At 47.3% G+C, this 19309-nt stretch overlaps 1 protein-coding gene across 6 annotated transcripts in view; it reads left to right on the top strand.

The window, feature by feature from the left end:
- Positions 1-19309, top strand: part of PLS1 (plastin 1) — a 66123-nt gene that overhangs the window by 10141 nt on the left and 36673 nt on the right. For 4 of the 6 annotated variants that reach the window (XR_012787983.1, XM_075570100.1, XM_075570099.1 and 1 more), the window contains exons 2-3: positions 5028-5142; positions 19059-19222. Coding sequence is in view for 3 of the 6 variants with exons in the window: in XM_075570100.1 (XP_075426215.1) it covers positions 5073-5142; positions 19059-19222 (234 nt within the window). In the remaining 3 variants the exon portion in view is untranslated. Of the gene's footprint in view, positions 1-5027; positions 5143-10614; positions 10742-19058; positions 19223-19309 lie in introns of those variants that run through there. The other 2 variants (XM_075570101.1, XM_075570102.1) reach the window with 2 other exon arrangements.

Genomic DNA, 19309 nt, shown 5'->3' with positions numbered 1-19309 from the left:
ATGGTCACCATAATTAGGGTTCTCAAACTCAGTCCTCAAGGGCCACCAACAGGCCTGCTTTTATGGATATCCCTGCTTCAGCAGAGGTGGTTCAATCAGTCCCAGCTTCAGCACAGGTGGCTCAATCAATCTTTGACTGGTTGAGCCACCTCTGCGGAAGCAGGGATATCCATAAAAGCTGTCCTGTTGGTGGCCCTTGAGGACTGAGTTTGAGACCCCTGGATTAGATGGTTGTATGCCACAATAGGAGATGCTTGACATATTATAATATAATGTTTCAAAGGCTGCGTCCTTAGAGGGGGGAGCCGCGCTGAGCCGTGCGGACACTGAGGCTCGTCTGCGCAATCAGGAACCATTGCATGAACTAGCAGACGAGCCAGCGTGCGCGATCGGGAGGCGGGACACTGACGACACTGGGCCAATAGCCCGCAAAGCGTCAACGTCATGGTGCCGACGTCACGGCGCCTTGACGCTGCTTCGCTCTGATTGGAGGTTTTCAGCCGACAGCACGCTTGGAAACAGGTTCTGCTGTCGGCTTAAAATCCCTCCGCCTCAGCACGCCTGCGGACGCTCATGGGAGCTCCCTCTCAAGACATCCTCATTGAGGATGACGGGGCTCACCGCGGAGCGTCCGCACGGCTCAGCGCTGACTGTCCTTCTATGGACTCAGCCAAACACTGCCACCGCTGCCGATTTTTTTTTTTTTTCCCCCTCTTTCTTTCCTCTCCCTAAACTCCATTACGGTTAAGGTGGCACAGACCTTCAAGCCAGGACACTCACTCACTCTTACACTCCTCTCCCCCGGTCTCTCACTCACTCTTACACTCCTCTCCCCGTCCTCTCACTCTTACACTCCTCTCCCCCGTCCTCTCACTCACTCTTACACGCCTCCCCCCCGTCCTCTCACTCACTCTTACACTCCTCTCCCCCGTACTCTTACTCACTCTTACACTCCTCTCCCCCGTCCTCTCACTCACTCTTACACTCCTCTCCCCCGTTCTCTCACTCACTCTTACACTCCTCCCCGTCCTCTCACTCACTCTTACACTCCTCCACCCCCGTCTTCTCACTCACTCTTACACTCCTCTCCCCCGTCCTCTCACCCACTCTTACACTCCTGTCCCCCGTCCTCTCACTCCCCCTCCCCCCCCCCCCTCCTCTCACTAGGGGCAGGAACTGTAGCGTGCAGAGCTTTTTAATCCTCACGGGTGCCATCAGATCCAATATGTTTGTTTTCGTCAAGCTGCTATCACTCAGTATTTCTTCTCTTTATTGTTTTAGCTGTGCTATATAATTTAACCTGCTCGGTATAAATTACCTATTACACCAAATGATTTATGCTATAATTCTTTCCTTGTATGTATATCTTTATATAGCGAGGGTAGGGGGGGACAGGGTGTATGTATATCTTTATTTATATAGAGAGGGTAGGGGGGAGAGAGTGTGTGTGTGTGAGAGAGGGTAGGGCAGGGAACAGGGTGTATGTATATCTTTATATAGAGAGGGTAGGGGGGAGAGTGTGAGAGGGTAGGGGGGGACAGGGTTTATGTTTATCTTTATTTATATAGAGAGGGTAGGGGGGAGAGTGTGAGAGGGTAGGGCAGGGGACAGGGTGTATGTGACTTACAGTGACAGCAGGTGAGGGAATAAGTGCAGTAGATGGCATTGCTTGGCCACAATGGTTGGTAGGAGTGACTGGGTGTGGGACAGTAGCCATAAGTGCAGGCTATTGGGATGCTTCATTTAAGAGGTGAGTTTTAAGGTTTGATTTAAAGGTGGGTAACAAGGGTGAGGAGATGAGCAGAGACTGTTTTGGGAGAAAGTTAAATTATTCCAGCAGCAACATTTTGGATAGATTGCAAAGGAGAAAGTTGTGTTGCCAGGGAGGCCTGTCTAGCAGTATGTTACAGTAATCCAGACGGGAGGGTAAGGACATACATTAGAGATTTAGCAATAAATTGACAGAGGAAAGGATGGGATCTTGGCAATTTTCCAAAAGAAGAACAAATGTTAGCGATGCTAAGAATGTGAATGGAGAATTATGTACGCACCTATGTTATCTAGCATTTCTATAGAGCTACAGTATAAGTAGTATGACTTTCGGGCATATATTTATATACCATGCCAAAAAATCTTTCATTACAATCTGTACGGTATGCCAGAATTACATTCAAATGAAATCACTCCAAATTAGCATTCATGCTGTCTTATGTTTTATCTGATTTAGCAAAGTTTTTTTTTTTTTTGTCCCAAAAGCTTTATTTTCCCCCTATGAAAGCCTTGCATATTTCTTCTGACACACCTATGGATTAACACAGACACAATGAATCAAGATCACGTGCATGGCAATGATGAGACTTTGGTCGCCTAAGCTTATCCATACATACCAAAGGGCAACTGGAGTGATGAGAAACGTGCTGACCATAAACCTTTTCTAGACGAAGGACTGAATTGTTTGGACTTTGTGATCATTTTGCAGATCTGGAAATAAAATGGCTATTTTTGTTTTGCATACAATATGGCCGTATAGGGTTGCCAGGTGTCCAGTATTGAACCGGACTGTCCTGTATTTGGACACTCCATCCAGTAATAAATTAGAGGTAATACTGGGCATACATGTGTCCAGTATTACAGTACCTCTCTGGACATAGTGACCAGCTTGGGGGGGGGGGCTGAAGAATTTCCCCTGAGCAGCGAGAGAGCAGGGCTGTTGCTAGGGGGCTGGGCAGCTTCCTCCATCCTGATAGGCTACTGCTAGGTAATGCAGCCAATCAGGAGGAAGTCTGAGGAGCCTGCGGGTGGGGGCAAGGAGAGAAGGAAACCGCATGGAGCAGAGAGGCGTGTGTGTGTGTTGCGAGCAAGTCACACCTTTCCCCATAGTGTCCAGTATTTTAGGAGAAGCCACCTGGTACCCCTAAATACGGGGGATACACAGGGAAGCAACAGACCCAAGCTTGAGCTGGAAAGAGCACAGCTTTTCCAGAATTGTTTGGAGACGTGGTTACCAACCAGTTATCTGGGATCCTCGTCGATAGTTCATTTCTAAAACTACCAATTGTCCGTGTTTGAAGAGAAGCAGAAGTGGGCTAAGAAGAGCTGTAGACATCAAGACAAAAAAAAACTTACAATCATCCAAAAAGCAAATTTGTTTTGAAACGCATTCAGTAGCACATTCTTAGCTGCTCTGCGTGCTAATTTTGTTACTTTTTATTTTACTTTGCCCGTTGGGGGTTCTCCAGGAGCTGATCTATGGTCCCCCATACCCCCAGGGACTTCCTGGTTCCCGAGCGTTGAGCTGCTTTGTCCACCAGGCAAGAATACTTGCCCATATGACTGCAGGGTCATATCTCACAAGGGCAGGGGTGGCCAACTCCAGTCCTCAAGGGCTACCAACAGGTCAGGTTTTCAGGATAGAATCCAGTACAGAGTAGGTTGAAGCAACGCACAGCAAAGAGGGGGTGACAGCAGGTCTGGCAAAAATCTTCTTTATTATGGAAGCATTAAAATGTGGAAGGCTGCAACCTTCTACGCGTTTCGTGCAATGAAAGTTGCACTTTATCAAGAAGTCAGTTTGAACATGGTATGACACACTATATATAGGGACAGTCTGCCGTTTTGGCGCCAAAAAACACTCTTTGGAATTTGCATAGAGGTTTAATTATACACAGCTGCGCCAGCGCTATGCAAGAAGCGACTAATTACCTGTTCAGCCCCTTGAGACATCCGCCTGCCAAACACTCCTGCTCTGTGGAACGCACAGCAGGGCAATGGAGGGCGAAATCTCGCGAGATGCGTTCCAGGGTGGTCCCGACTGCTCGCGCATGCGCAGTATGCCTTAAAAAATGAAAAAGAAATCCCAATCCCCTTAAAGGGAACAGCTACTATCCTGTAAGTGCGCGCATGCGCATGAGCGGCTCTGTGTGTATATATACTGCAAAAACGGCAGAATATTGGTGTAAACAACCACCACAGGAGAGACAGTGATGGTAATGCCCCATAACCTATGGAGACACCCATAACCTGTACCAAACTGATGGGGGAAGTAATACACCAACTGTGAGGCACATAAAGAGATCTAAATTGTATGAAACTTATTAGGCAGACTGTATCCCATACATACAAAATTTATAATAATTGTCATTATTATACACAGCTGTGTATAATTAAACCTCTATGCAAATTCCAAAGAGTGTTTTTTGGCGCCAAAACGGCAGACTGTCCCTATATATAGTGTGTCATACCATGTTCAAACTGACTTCTTGATAAAGTGCAACTTTCATTGCACGAAACGCGTAGAAGGTTGCAGCCTTCCACATTTTAATGCTTCCATAATAAAGAAGATTTTTGCCAGACCTGCTGTCACCCCCTCTTTGCTGTGCGTTGCTTCAACCTACTCTGTACTGGATTCTACCCTCTGGCGACAGCACGCAGATTGTGAGTAACCCTGGTGATTTACATTATCATTTGTGAGTACTACTGGGGGCCAGCCCAATGAGGTTAGGGGTAGGTGTTTTTATGCAACTACCCCTGCCTTCAGGGCAACTGGAGCCCTTCTTATAGTTGTACTGTATTCAAGTCCCAGGAGGTTACTTCATTACTGACTGTTACTATTACAAGTAATGGGACTACATACTTGAGCACCATATTACCCTCAGGTTTTCAGGATATCATGAATTCCCCATTTACAATATTTGGGGGGGGGGGGGGGGGAAGTTTGCTTCAAAACTAGCACACAAAAATACAGCTATCTCTGAAACCTGGAGGGCCTTGGAGGTTGGGGGACCATGAATCAGCTCTGGGGGACCCAATGGTTCAGGTGAGCTAGCGAAAGGGTAAAAGCACAGGGCATGTTGTTATAGAAGGTGTCCGGGTCCTGTCTGTTCAGTCACTGTTTCAACAAAGGGCAGAGCTGTGTGCTACTCCTGGTATATATTTATATTAGCGAGTGCATGGCCATGGTACACAGGCAGCCCGGATGGCAGGTGTGATGATGCGTTGTTAAATTCCTTCACCTCCCCCATTCATAGGTCCCAGGTATAACGGCTTGAAGTCCCCACTGCCGGCGTCTGGAAATGGCAAACCACACAATAACCATATCCAGGGAAGAACTGGAGGAACTAAAGGAGGCGTTTGACAAAGTCGGTAAGTCGTTAGTTTGTTCGTTTATACTTGTGAGGTTATTTGGAAAAGTTCCCAACTGCATCATTGATTCTGGTTACCAGGTGGCTTCTCCAAAAATACTGGGCACAATGACAGGTGTGACGTGCTCAAGACACACACACACACACAAACACACACACACACCTCTCTCCGCTCCATGCAGTTTCCTCCTATCCTTGGCCCCACCCTCAGGCTCCTGACAACTTCTCCTTATTGGTTGCATTACCCAGAACCAGCCAATCATGATGGAGGAAGCTACACAGCTCCCTAGCAGCAGCCCTGCTCTCTCCTTGCTAAGGGAAATCCCACAGCCCCCCAAGCCAGTCCGGTCACTACTGTATGTCCAAAGAGGTAATACCAGTATACACATACATGCCCAGAGAGGTAATACCGGTATACACATACACGCCCAGAGAGGTAATACCGGTATACACATACACGCCCAGAGAGGTAATACCGGTATACACATACACGCCCAGAGAGGTAATACCGGTATACACATACACGCACCCAGAGAGGTAATACCGGTATACACATACACGCCCAGAGAGGTAATACCGGTATACACATACACGCACCCAGAGAGGTAATTCCGGTATACACATACATGCCCAGAGAGGTAATACCGGTATACACATACACGCCCAGAGAGGTAATACCGGTATACACATACACTCCCAGAGAGGTAATACCGGTGTACACATACACGCACCCAGAGAGGTAATACCGGTATACACATACACGCACCCAGAGAGGTAATACCGGTATACACATACACGCACCCAGAGAGGTAATACCGGTATACACATACATGTCCAGAGAGGTAATACCGGTATTCACATACAGGCATACCCCGGTTTAAGTACACTCACTTTAAGTACACTCGCAAGTAAGTACATCTCGCTCAATAGGCAAACAGCAGCTCACGCATGCGCCTGTCAGCACGTCCTGAACAGCAATACCGGCTCCCTACCTGTACCAAAGCTGTGTGCAAACGGGGAGACTGTAGAGCCTGTTACACATGCGTTATTTACATCAGTTATGCACGTATATGACGATTGCAGTACAGTACATGCATCGATAAGTGGGGAAAAGGTAGTGCTTCACTTTAAGTACATTTTCACTTTACATACATGCTCCGGTCCCATTGCGTACGTTAATGTGGGGTATGCCTGTACATGTCCAGAGAGGTAATACCGGTATACACATACATGCCCAGAGAGGTAATACCAGTATACACATACATGCCCAGAGAGGTAATACCGGTATTCACATACATGTCCAGAGAGGTAATACCGGCGGTATACACATACACGCCCAGAGAGGTAATACCGGTATACACATACACGCACCCAGAGAGGTAATTCCGGTATACACATACATGCCCAGAGAGGTAATACCGGTATACACATACACGCCCAGAGAGGTAATACCGGTATACACATACACTCCCAGAGAGGTAATACCGGTGTACACATACACGCACCCAGAGAGGTAATACCGGTATACACATACACGCACCCAGAGAGGTAATACCGGTATACACATACACGCACCCAGAGAGGTAATACCGGTATACACATACATGTCCAGAGAGGTAATACCGGTATTCACATACAGGCATACCCCGGTTTAAGTACACTCACTTTAAGTACACTCGCAAGTAAGTACATCTCGCTCAATAGGCAAACAGCAGCTCACGCATGCGCCTGTCAGCACGTCCTGAACAGCAATACCGGCTCCCTACCTGTACCAAAGCTGTGTGCAAACGGGGAGACTGTAGAGCCTGTTACACATGCGTTATTTACATCAGTTATGCACGTATATGACGATTGCAGTACAGTACATGCATCGATAAGTGGGGAAAAGGTAGTGCTTCACTTTAAGTACATTTTCACTTTACATACATGCTCCGGTCCCATTGCGTACGTTAATGTGGGGTATGCCTGTACATGTCCAGAGAGGTAATACCGGTATACACATACATGCCCAGAGAGGTAATACCAGTATACACATACATGCCCAGAGAGGTAATACCGGTATTCACATACATGTCCAGAGAGGTAATACCGGTATTCACATACATGTCCAGAGAGGTAATACCGGTATACACATACATGCCCAGAGAGGTAATACCAGTATACACATACATGCCCAGAGAGGTAATACCGGTATTCACATACATGTCCAGAGAGGTAATACCGGCGGTATACACATACATGTCAAGCATTACCTCTCAAATACAGGACAGTTCGGTTCAATACTGAACACCTGGCAACTCTAAATTCACTGTGGCAAAATAATGTCACCAAAATGATCAAGGAAATTAACATTTTTACTCAACTATTGTGCCAATTTCTCAGTTTTACTGCGGCTTTGCAGCATGGAGATTTACGTGCTAATAGTCAATGTGTTGTGCATTTTTTTATTTTTTATTTAACCCCTCGGAACCCTAAGATATAGCCACCAATTCATGGGGTCACGCAGGCCAGGGGTGCCACGGTGTAGGGGCTGTCGTGGTCTTTCTGCTCATTTTCTAGCGGGAAATGGCGTCCGGCGCTCCTGGCCGGGAGATGAACGGAAGAAATCTCGTCCTGTGCTTTCCAACATTGTTTTTATTTTTTTAAACCTTATGCTTCGTTTAGGAGATAAAAGTGTTTGAAATATTAAATGTCCAGGAGTTAAAATTAAGCGCTCGTGCAGTCTGAAGGTTACCATGGCAATCTCGGATTCTAGAGATTTTTAAAAAAAATCATGTTTTTAACACTAGAAAAACATTTATACAAAAGAGCAGGACGTACTCAGTAGAGAGATGTTTTTGCCAAAGTTCAAATTCACCGAAAAAAGTTTGTTTTGTTTTTCGCATTTTTGAATGTTTGCAAACTTGTTGCTACTGTTTTTCTATTATTAATGTTGTTATTATTATTATTATTTTTAAAATAGGAGACTTTTTTTTTTTGTTTTAGAAAATTGGAGAATGGTAGTAATTTTAAAAGCTAAAAAACCTTAAAAGAAAATTAGCCAATATGTCAGTGTTTGGAAAAAAATGTTTTAATTTTCCTGCAAATTAGAAAAAAATGTTAATCTGTCAGTTTCAAACATTAAGGAAGGGTGTGGATCAGACTTTGTGCTTATCTGGTGCCTGCATCAATAACATTGACCCAGGCAGTCCACTAAACTGGGTCAAAATCATCTGAGGATGGGGCAGTACTTATTTATAACCACGTTTATATAGCGCCCTTATCCAGGGTGCTGTACATTAGTTAGTAAAACAATGTTGTGGTTACATATAGATTTGATTATATATAGAGTAATTGTTAAGATGTCATTGTGGCGGGTAGGTGTAGGAACATTATGTTCGGGTTATTTGCATTGAGAGCTTGGTTGGGGGTGAGGTCTTTGGATTTAGTCTTGTTGGTGGTGATGGTGATGGGTCTGACAGTGGAGGCGATTGGTGAGGTGGGTGACTTTGGAGGGTTTTGGAGAGACTTTAGGAAGGGGTGAGGGTAGGGGAGATCATGGACGTTGGTGAAAGAGGGGATGGGATAGGAGGTTAATGGGGGACCATGGATTGTGATGGAGAAGAGAAGTTTTGAGTTGGCTTTTGAAGATAGTTAGGGAGGGGGCAGATTGAATGTGGTGGGGGAGCTTGTTCCAGTGGATGGGGGCAAGTAAGGCAAATGATCGAAATTGAGGGGAGGCACAGGGGATTTGGGGGGGGGAGGGGGTGAGGGTTGTGGCAGTCAGGGAGCGAAGAGGACAGTTTTACAGCATCGGTCAACAAATAACTAACCGTGTACAGTATAATGACGTAGAAGCAATCATGAATTGGTCCAGTGACTGATCTTACAAACCCCATCCCAAATAATGTTTGAAATATCACCTATGTCTTCCGTTTTGCGTTCTGCGCACATAATTTCTTGTGAAATGCTCCGGGCAGCTAAGAAGAAATTGGTGTGTGCACAACATTGCAGTATTGCTCATCCTTTATTATTTTACATTTCAGAAATACAATGTTCCCATTTTTGGAGAAAGAAAACAGAGGTCATACAAAAAAATTACTTTTTTTTTTTGTTAAATACAAACTTGATTAGAATTAAATTAGGAAGTAGACGCTTGCTCTGATCTAACCTTCACAGATGTTGATGAGTTTACTTCTCTATGTAACTGGAATGTGAGCAGGTCGGTTTCCTATTTAAAAATATATATATATATTTTCAAGCTTTAATCTCTTCACGAGCCTCACGTCCATCAGAAATCATAATTGTGAGAATGTCTCTTTTTAACTCATTTACTTTCATGGGGATTGGGCTTGTCCAATTTCTTACAATAAACTTTGTTTTTGCCAGTGCAATTACAGTATACACTAGGAATTTGTTTTTGTATTTTTATTTCCCCCATTCGCCTGCGTTTCCAGCAGCTCACCCCTTTTATCCCGGCGTTTCCAGCAGCTCGCCCCTTTTATCCCTGCGTTTCCAGCAGCTCGCCCCTTTTATCCCGGCGTTTCCAGCAGCTCGCCCCTTTTATCCCGGCATTTCCAGCAGCTCGCCCCTTTTATCCCGGCGTTTCCAGCAGCTCGCCCCTTTTATCCCGGCGTTTCCAGCAGCTCACCCCTTTTATCCCGGCGTTTCCAGCAGCTCGCCCCTTTTATCCCGGCGTTTCCAGCAGCTCGCCCCTTTTATCCCGGCGTTTCCAGCAGCTCGCCCCTTTTATCCCGGCGTTTCCAGCAGCTCGCCCCTTTTATTCCTGCGTTTCCAGCAGCTCACCCCTTTTATCCCTGCGTTTCCAGCAGCTCACCCCTTTTATCCCTGCGTTTCCAGCAGCTCGCCCTTTTATCCCTGCGTTTCCAGCAGCTCTCTCCTTTTATCCCTGCGTTTCCAGCAGCTCACCCCTTTTATCCCTGCGTTTCCAGCAGCTCACCCCTTTTTATCCCTGCGTTTCCAGTAGCTCGCCCCTTTTATCCCTGCTTTTAGCTCTGCTATATTACACGTACCATTACTAATCCTAGTTTATAGATTGAATTTATTGTAAATAATAATAGTTTTTTGCTTGTATAGCACTGACCGTGTAGGCAGCACTGTACATAGAAGTTTTGCAGACACAGTCCCTGCAGAACTTACAATCTATGATTTTGGTGCCTGACAAAGGCAGATAAAGTGACTTCCCCAAGGTCACAAGGACCTGACACCGGGAATTGAACCAGGCTCCCCTGCTTCACACTTGTTGTTTACAGAATCAGTGTCATTACTCACTGAGCCGCTCCTTCAGCCACAAAGGCTTTGCAATGCGCTGCTCGTCCTCTGGCAGTAAAAGTGTAAAGAATAGTAGGTATTTGGGGGAAATTCGAGGCACTGTACTGGGTGTAACCTAAATCCTAGCATATTGAGAAACGATATGGTCAGAAGTATAAATACTGTTTTTTCTTTTTTTTTTTTCCATTATGCTCATTGAAAGGAAACTGACGTCTCTGCCATTGCGGAGGGTTTTTGTCACCCATCATAACGCTTTTAATGTCTGGTTATACCCATTACCAGCTTCACGTTGCATAGCCAGCAACCAACCTCGCACTGAGACCCAAAAGGTACTGTAGAAATAGCTGTCTGTGAGTAAAGTTACTGGCTCTGCACTTATTTAACACAGGCTGTGCTGAAAAAGCTGTGTAATGCAGCAGGCGTAAGCTTATAGGGTTCCATGTTAAAATGGATAGGAAATACAATTTGAAACAGTGAGTGCTCATCTGTATGTCATTACCCAGAATCCATGGCTATAGTGGAAGCACTGTATGCCAAGAGATAATGGGGAAGAGCAGGGCTGCAGACCTGTCTGATGTGAATGTGCTCACACATAGTTTTTTATTTGCTGTGTACACTGTAGGTTTTGTGTTACTTTTTTTTTATTTTTTAACCCACCATAACTCTTTTTTTTTAATGTTCACATTATATACACACAGTGGTCAACAGATTTGTAAAATATTACAGCCACCGCAGCTCCCTATTCACCAGAGAAGATTTAAATCTAAGTTTTAGCACCAAAATGTCTAGTAATTGCTCCTCTGATGACTTGCCAGAGGTGACACAGAGCTGCCCTGTCCCTCCCAGCCCCTGACATCAGTGTTTTGAATTCAAACCACCCACTGGGTTTGTTTCCAAATAAAGGCAAGGCTGGTATCCAGGACAGACGTGGGTAACACACAACAAACTATCTCACGCACACACGCCCATCTACACTTTACTCTGAGCAAGCAAACGTCATGAGAGACTTAAAGCGGAAATCCAAACGGGCCATTTAAAAAAAACACACACCCTTAGGATTGAAGCAGGGGGTCTTCGGAGGTGGACCCCCATTTATTTCAGCTCTGAGGACCCCCTGCTTTTAGAGATACTTACCTCCGTAGGGGGCGCCGGTAGCTGGTTGGCTAGCAGGGTTCACATAATCGCAGTGTTTCAAAACGCCCGCGCCCTGTGGACCAATAGTAACCCGTGATGTCATCAGGTTCGTCTTCCTATTGGCCCACGTGATGCGGGAACTTTAAACTTTGCCGAGATACCGGCAACCCCCCCCCCCTTGGAGGTAGGTATCAAGCAAAGCAGGGGGTCCCCAGAGCTTAGGTTAATGGGGTTCAGCTACGGAGCTCCCCCCTGCTCCAATCCTATGTTAAAATAATACAAATAAACAAAACATGAATTGCTCTTTTAATATCAACCAGAAGGATAAGCCATGCATTGGAGAGAGATGCATTTTGCTGGCCCCTCTGGCAAGGAAGGGGTTCAAAATAATCCGTCAGATTCAGGCGACAATAGGTAACAAGGGCTCTGCTCTGAGACGCTAACTATCTCTAAAAGGAACGGGGGAGTGATGACACAAGTATAAGTGGAGGTATTAGGTCACTTGCATGATGTCATCAGATGGATGCTTGGTAGGCCTCTTTAAAGAGCTGGATGGTACGTGTGCTGTCTAACATATGTAGCATCCCTGAGTATATCTGTTGGTATCCATGTTACCCCAACCAATCACAGCCATGAGCACATTCATGGACACGCCCCCGAGCAATGGCTGGCGGACAGGAAGGAGTACGGTCACAGTCCCAGGAAGGAGCGGGTCAGTCGGCCTACGGAGAGCAAGGTGGGCGGATGTGGCTCAAGAAAGAGAGACAATACTTTTCCCACAGAGGAGGCAATAACTAATCCTATCTTCAGGCACGGGGATTCTCACAGGGGGCATTAGACAGACAGCCTTACGGGTTACCCCAGCCCATAAAGGGGAGGAGAAGCGTCAGTAACCTGAGACAAGTGGGCGACTCGCAAGTACAACTGCTTACCGGGATCCCAGCGTATAAACAGCTGGCCCCCCTCAGTTTAACACAACATTTTCTCGCATTTCCCCCCCAAAATCCAATTTGCAGGGTAAAATCCACAAACGGATTTGGTCGGTTTTAATCCGCGCGGATTCATCAAACTCTGCCATTGGATACAGCCCCAGGACGGATTTGTAGAATCCGCCAACGGATTGCGGAATCTGCGGAGTGTATTGGTAATAATAATAAAAAATGCGAAACGGCCCTTTTTGAGATTAATTCGCTGAAATCCGTGGACCAAAGGAACCGGACGATCCGTTGCAGATCCAAAGCCGCCCCCAAAATTCGCCCATCTCTTTACAACACAGGCCTGCAACGTTTTCTTATCACAAGTGGTGCTACACAGTAACTGGGGCCCCAGGAATATCGCAAGAACACAACTGGGACAATTGCACAAGCGCTAAGAAGGGGGAAATTGTTGTTGGATAAACTGTGTTTGTAACCTGTGGTACTCTTTCCCATATTATATATAAAAGAAAGGTTAACCACTCCCTTTGGGATAGCAATCAATGGGGAATATATATATATATGTATGGTGTAAATACCTATCAGAAAAAAGGAGACTTTTGGTATACATCCTTTGATCAAATAATGCCAAGCCTGCTAACCTTCACTAGCATGCTCCTCACATGGAGAAGCACAGTGATTTATATTTGTTTTACATTATTTCTTGGGCCGATTTTAGTCCTTAGCAGCACGCTCCTAGAGGGCAACACTACTATGGTGTAATTTAATATATTTAGCCAATCACCTGCAACTGCTTATTGACAAAAACAAAAAGAGAACCAGCGCAAAAAACATCATGGTGTAGTAAAGTAAAATAATATTATATTGGTAAAACAGGTGAGTATTGCACGTACATCAAATAACTGTATAATTAGCATGACATGTTAGGGACATGTTACCACTCTGTGCTCTGCAACCGTGGATATGATGATATCGGTCACAGGATCAATTCTACTCCTGCACTTCCATATGGTAATCTTTACGAGTCCTACGCTCAAATGGATCGAGACCCTTAGCCGCAGGGTACAAGCGCGGTCACCAACGCCACGGAGAGAAGGGCTTTCCCGCCAGTTCCTCGGCGTCAGGTTAAGGAACGCACGCAAGTGACGTCATCAAGCGGCGCCAACGGAGTGACACAAGTCGCATCTTTGGCAGGTCACCAGTAAGGGTAGCCGGAAATGCAACCGGAGAAAGTCCCGTATAGCAACGATTAATGGCAAAATACAAAATAAACCTCAGTGGGTGATGTTAGGAATGCGCCCTCATTCAGTCCAACGCGTTTCGTATATAGGATATACTTCATCAGGGAATATATGTTTATGATTTATATGTAACTAGCTGAGAGACCCGGCGTTGCCCGGGATGTAAATGCGTAATAGGTAGTATTATTTATAACTCGTGGAACAATAGGTGAGTATTTGTTGTAAAGGTTTCGGGGGGGGGGAGAAAGGGGAGCGGGGGGGGAGAAAGGGGAGCGGGGGGGGAGAAAGGGGAGCGGGGGGGGGAGAAAGGGGAGCGGGGGGGGGGGGAGAAAGGGGAGCGGGGGGGGGGGGAGAAAGGGGAGCGGGGGGGGGGGGAGAAAGGGGAGCGGGGGGGGGGGGGAGAAAGGGGAGCGGGGGGGGGAGAAAGGGGAGCGGGGGGGGGGGAGAAAGGGGAGCGGGGGGGGGGGAGAAAGGGGAGCGGGGGGGGGGGAGAAAGGGGAGCGGGGGGGGAGAAAGGGGAGCGGGGGGGGGGGGAGAAAGGGGAGCGGGGGGGGGAGAAAGGGGAGCGGGGGGGGGGGAGAAAGGGGAGCGGGGGGGGGAGAAAGGGGAGCGGGGGGGGGGGAGAAAGGGGAGCGGGGGGGGAGAAAGGGGAGCGGGGGGGGGAGAAAGGGGAGCGGGGGGGGGGGAGAAAGGGGAGCGGGGGGGGGGAGAAAGGGGAGCGGGGGGGGGAGAAAGGGGAGCGGGGGGGGAGAAAGGGGAGCGGGGGGGGGAGAAAGGGGAGCGGGGGGGGAGAAAGGGGAGCGGGGGGGAGAAAGGGGAGCAGGGGGGAGAAAGGGGAGCGGGGGGGGAGAAAGGGGAGCGGGGGGGGGGGGGGAGAAAGGGGAGCGGGGGGGGGAGAAAGGGGAGCGGGGGGGGGAGAAAGGGGAGCGGGGGGGGGAGAAAGGGGAGCGGGGGGGGGGGGGAGAAAGGGGAGCGGGGGGGGGGGAAGGGGAGTGGGGGGGGGGGAAAGGGGAGTGGGGGGGGGTGGAGAGCGGTGGGCATATGTATTGTCATAATTTATGTATGGGCATTTCCCCCCCCCCCCCGTTCCCCGTGACTCCCCCCCCCCCCGTTCCCTGTGACTCGCGCTCCCCCCCCCCGTGTGTGGGCCTAAGACTCACGCTCCCCCCCCCCCCCCCCCCGGCGCCCGCTCGATGTGGCGTCTGGCTGAGCGGCGGTAGGAAGCGCCCTGTGTGGGCCTGAGGCTGAGGCGGGATGCGCAGTGGGCCTGAGGCTGAGGCGGGACGCGCAGTGGGCCTGAGGCTGAGGCGGGACGCGCAGTGGGCCTGAGGCTGAGGCGGGACGCGCAGTGGGCCTGAGGCTGAGGCGGGACGCGCAGTGGGCCTGAGGCTGAGGCGGGACGCACAGTGACTTACCTGAGCGGGTGGTAGCGCCGGGGAGGTAAGGGAGCGGCTGGGGGTAGGAGGGCCGCGCTTCCCGTCCGGAGCCAGTGCAGGATGGCGCACGTGAGGGGGGGGGGGAGGGGGGCGGACAGAGGGTGTGTGTGTGTGTATAGAGCTGCTGTGTTGTGTGTGTGTGTATAGAGCTGCTGTGTTGTGTGTGTGTGTGTGTGTGTATAGAGCTGCTGTGTTGTGTGTGTGTGTGTGTATAGAGCTGCTGTGTTGTGTGTGTGTGTGTGTGTGTGTATAGAGCTGCTGTGTTGTGTGTGTGTGTGTGTGTGTGTGTGTGGGCCGTCACTCCGCCTCAGGCCAATGAGAGGTGTGCGGGGGCGGGCGACCCAAGGGACCAATGAGATTTCCCCTAGGGACACCGGACATCCAGGCAGGCAAACATACAGTGCTTTCACTAATATAGTATAAGATTTGATTTAATTAGAGTTGTTTGTAACATACATTGTTATGATATACCTTCCCTAAGTGAGGGGCTGGACTTTCCATCAACAGCCAATCACAGGAGAAGTATAGGTATACAGAGCGCCCCTTTTGATACCTCCGTCATTCCCTGATGAAGTATACCCTATATACGAAACGCGTTGGACTGAATGAGGGCGCATTCCTAACATCACCCACTGAGGTTTATTTTGTATTTTGCCATTAATCGTTGCTATACGGGACTTTCTCCGGTTGCATTTCCGGCTACCCTTACTGGTGACCTGCCAAAGACGCGACTTGTGTCACTCCGTTGGCGCCGCTTGATGACGTCAATTGCGTGCGTTCCTTAACCTGACGCCGAGGAACTGGAGGGAAAGCCCTTCTCTCCGTGGCGTTGGTGACCGCGCTTGTACCCTGCGGCTAAGGGTCTCGATCCATTTGAGCGGAGGACTCGTAAAGATTACCATATGGAAGTGAAGGAGGAGAATTGATCCTGTGACCGATATCATCATATCCACGGTTGCAGAGCACAGAGTGGTAACATGTCCCTAACATGTCATGCTAATTATACAGTTATTTGATGTACGTGCAATACTCACCTGTTTTACCAATATAATATTATTTTACTTTACTACACCATGAGGTTTTTTGCGCTGTTTCTCTTTTTGTTATTGTACTAGTTTCGGTTTGTGGAGCCATACCACGAGCACAGCAGCACTACCTTTTCCATTGTAACATGTTTTAATTGGCATTTGCATTTATTTTTATGCACTAATTGAGCACAATATTCACAATTTATGAGCGCAGATCACTTTCTTTTGTTCACTTTATCTTTAAATGCTTATTGAGCAGTTTGTGGCAGGCCAGCCCCTCCTCTTCCAGGTATATAATCTCCCAGCAAGGTCCCATTATTTCACTTCACTTGCTGATGTGAGTATCTGTTCTGGTATATACCAGTTTTTAACTGCACTAGGTTATATAAGCGTATGCTTTGATATTTTAACCCCTTCTGGGCCTATTTCACATAACACTAGTATGTATTTAGCGTAGGGACCTGCTATTGAGACTTACCTTAACGTGGTTAGCAGGCTTGGCATTATTTGATCAAAGGATGTATACCAAAAGTCTCCTTTTTTCTTATAGGTATTTACACCATACATATATATTCCCCATTGACTTCTATCCCAAAGGGAGAAGCGCAGGGACTCACTTTTTGTTTTGCACATTTGTATGGCCAAATCCTTCACTAGCTGCATGCTCCTCACATGGAGAAGCGCAGTGATTACATTTGTTTAACCACAACACGTGTCTGGCGACTTTTGTCTGATTTTACTACACTGTTACAGTGAGATAGTCTGGGGGAGGCGGACTCAGGCCCTTGCCCTCGATATAAATATAGAGGGAATAAAAGAGGGATTACACGTATGAATGGTGGGGGGGGGGAGGTCTGATGGTTCGGGGTAGGGAGTCCCACAGTTGGGTTACAGCCCTGGAGAAGTTCCGGAGGCAAGAACGGGAGTAGACCTGCAGGTCACGAGCCGTGTGGGGAAAGTACTTAGGGTTTAGATTGGAAATGTAGTGCGGGGCGGTGTCATGGTGAGCTTGGCAAGTGAGAACCAGGACCTTGAATGGTGGAGGCATAGATGAATCATACAACGCATCTCACCCCCAACTCGGAGCTTCTTAATTACTGGGTGGAAGAAACACAAACGTTGCTTTAGCTGGCACGTGTGGCATCAAAATGTCTCTGCTGTCCACCAGCCAGCTGCGATCTGAGTGTTCCGCACCGCCGGGACCTCTGCTTGCTCTGTAAACATTACACCAATACATCATAAAACAAACGTTTGGGTGAATGCAAAATATAGTTTTGACGGTCATTCTATGTACTTTATATGTAAGCACGAATTTGTCAAATCACATGTATCCCAGGATCGGTATTTCACAAATGTCATAAATATAACATTTTCAGGATTGTTCATTTTACATTAAGCCTGTTTTCAGGCTGATCTGATCTACTGGTTAAATGTCACATCCGGAGGATGGCGGGCTTCTTCGGCGGATTCGCCGGTTCTCTCTCTCTCGCCCGATTAATCCAAGTGTGGATTTGTAACAATCCGTCCACGGATTGTGGAATTCCCGGATCGGATTATTAAACGATCCATCTGGATTGTATCCAATGGCAGATTTGTATTGATCTGCACAGATTTATTTTTGTGCCCGATCCGCAGACGGATTTTGGTGGGGAGGGGAAGGATTAGGTCTAAGAAAAAATCCAGAAAACCGATTTGGACGGCTTCGCCCATCCCCAGTTATAATGGCTTTTATTGTACACTTGTCATATGAAATAATTGCATACGTTATTATTATGTATCAGGTTTGCAAAGCGATGCATTGGGAGGCTAAAGAAAAACAGCTGCTTAATCCGCACACTACATGCAGCCTTGTTAGTTCACTTACAGGATATTCAGCCACCATGGCATGTTGGAGCCTTGCAGCCTCACTCACTGAAGTCACAATCGTGCAACCAAAGTAACATTAGAGGTTCTGAATCCGACAGTGTCGCTCATTTAAACGTTCAGTTCTATATTGATCCCCCTTTTTATATAAGGGGTAAGTAGGGGGTTACTGGAGCTTAGCCATTTTTATTTCCGCTCCGGGGACCTCTGATTCCTAAGATACTGACCGGAGAAGGTGCAGCGGGTACGTCAAGAAGGTTTAAAAAAAAAACATCACACAGTCCAGTGGATGACATCAAGGCTTCCTATTGGTCCTCGGGAGATTTCAACCTCCATTTTGTTTCCCCTGGAGGCTGCACCTTCCCCTGTAAGGATCTTGGAAAGCACAGGGTCATCAAAGCTGAAATGTATGCATTTTTAGTGCCGGAAACCTCCTGCTTCCTGTCTAAGTAACAATAAATAAACAAATAGGCGGAACTGCTCCTTTAAGTTCCTGCAGCTATTCTTATCAGCAATGTCATGGTGATTTCCAGAACTAGCCTCTTGCAATTTAGAGTTCATGTTTGGTGAATAACAAAACCGAAACCACGTTTTTACCCGGCGAGAAGAAAATGAGTTTAAAAAAAAAAAAATGTGACCACTCCTAGAAAATGACTAAATGAACGTCCGTTAAAAGCAGTATCCTGGGGCTACAGTAAGACATTAAGTCATACAGTACTTTACCTAAGGATAACATGTAAAGGTGGAGGGATGGGTGTAGGTCACACGTTTTTTTTTTTGTTTTTTACTGTCAAATTATATTTTAATGAAATACTTATTTTCAGTTTCTATCCCAGTTTAATTGAAACTTAAATTCATGTGACAATTGAGAAAATGATGGGCGTACCCCAGAAAATGAATCTTCTCAATAGGGGTACCCTGTAGGGAAAAAGTTGGTTGACGTTGAGCTGATCAGAAAAGTGACCGCTATCTACTCCCTGAACAATCAAGTTTTGTTTGTCTGTTTCAGATATTGACAACAGTGGCTATGTTTGCGACTATGAGCTCCACGAATTGTTCAGAGAAGCCAGCCTTCCTCTTCCTGGCTACCAGGTGCGAGAAATCATTGAGAACATTTTCACGGCTGCCGACCACAACAAGGACGGGAAATTAGACTTTGAAGAGTTTGTGTCGGTGAGTGTTGAAGGCTTGTGTCTCGGTGTCGGTGACTGTTGAAGGCTTGTGTCTCTGTGTCGGTGAGTGTTGAAGGCTTGTGTCTGT

This window comes from Ascaphus truei, chromosome 14 (genome assembly GCF_040206685.1).
Source record: "Ascaphus truei isolate aAscTru1 chromosome 14, aAscTru1.hap1, whole genome shotgun sequence".
In the NCBI taxonomy this organism is placed as follows: Eukaryota; Metazoa; Chordata; class Amphibia; order Anura; family Ascaphidae; genus Ascaphus; species Ascaphus truei.
This window is presented reverse-complemented; position numbering and strand designations above follow the sequence as displayed.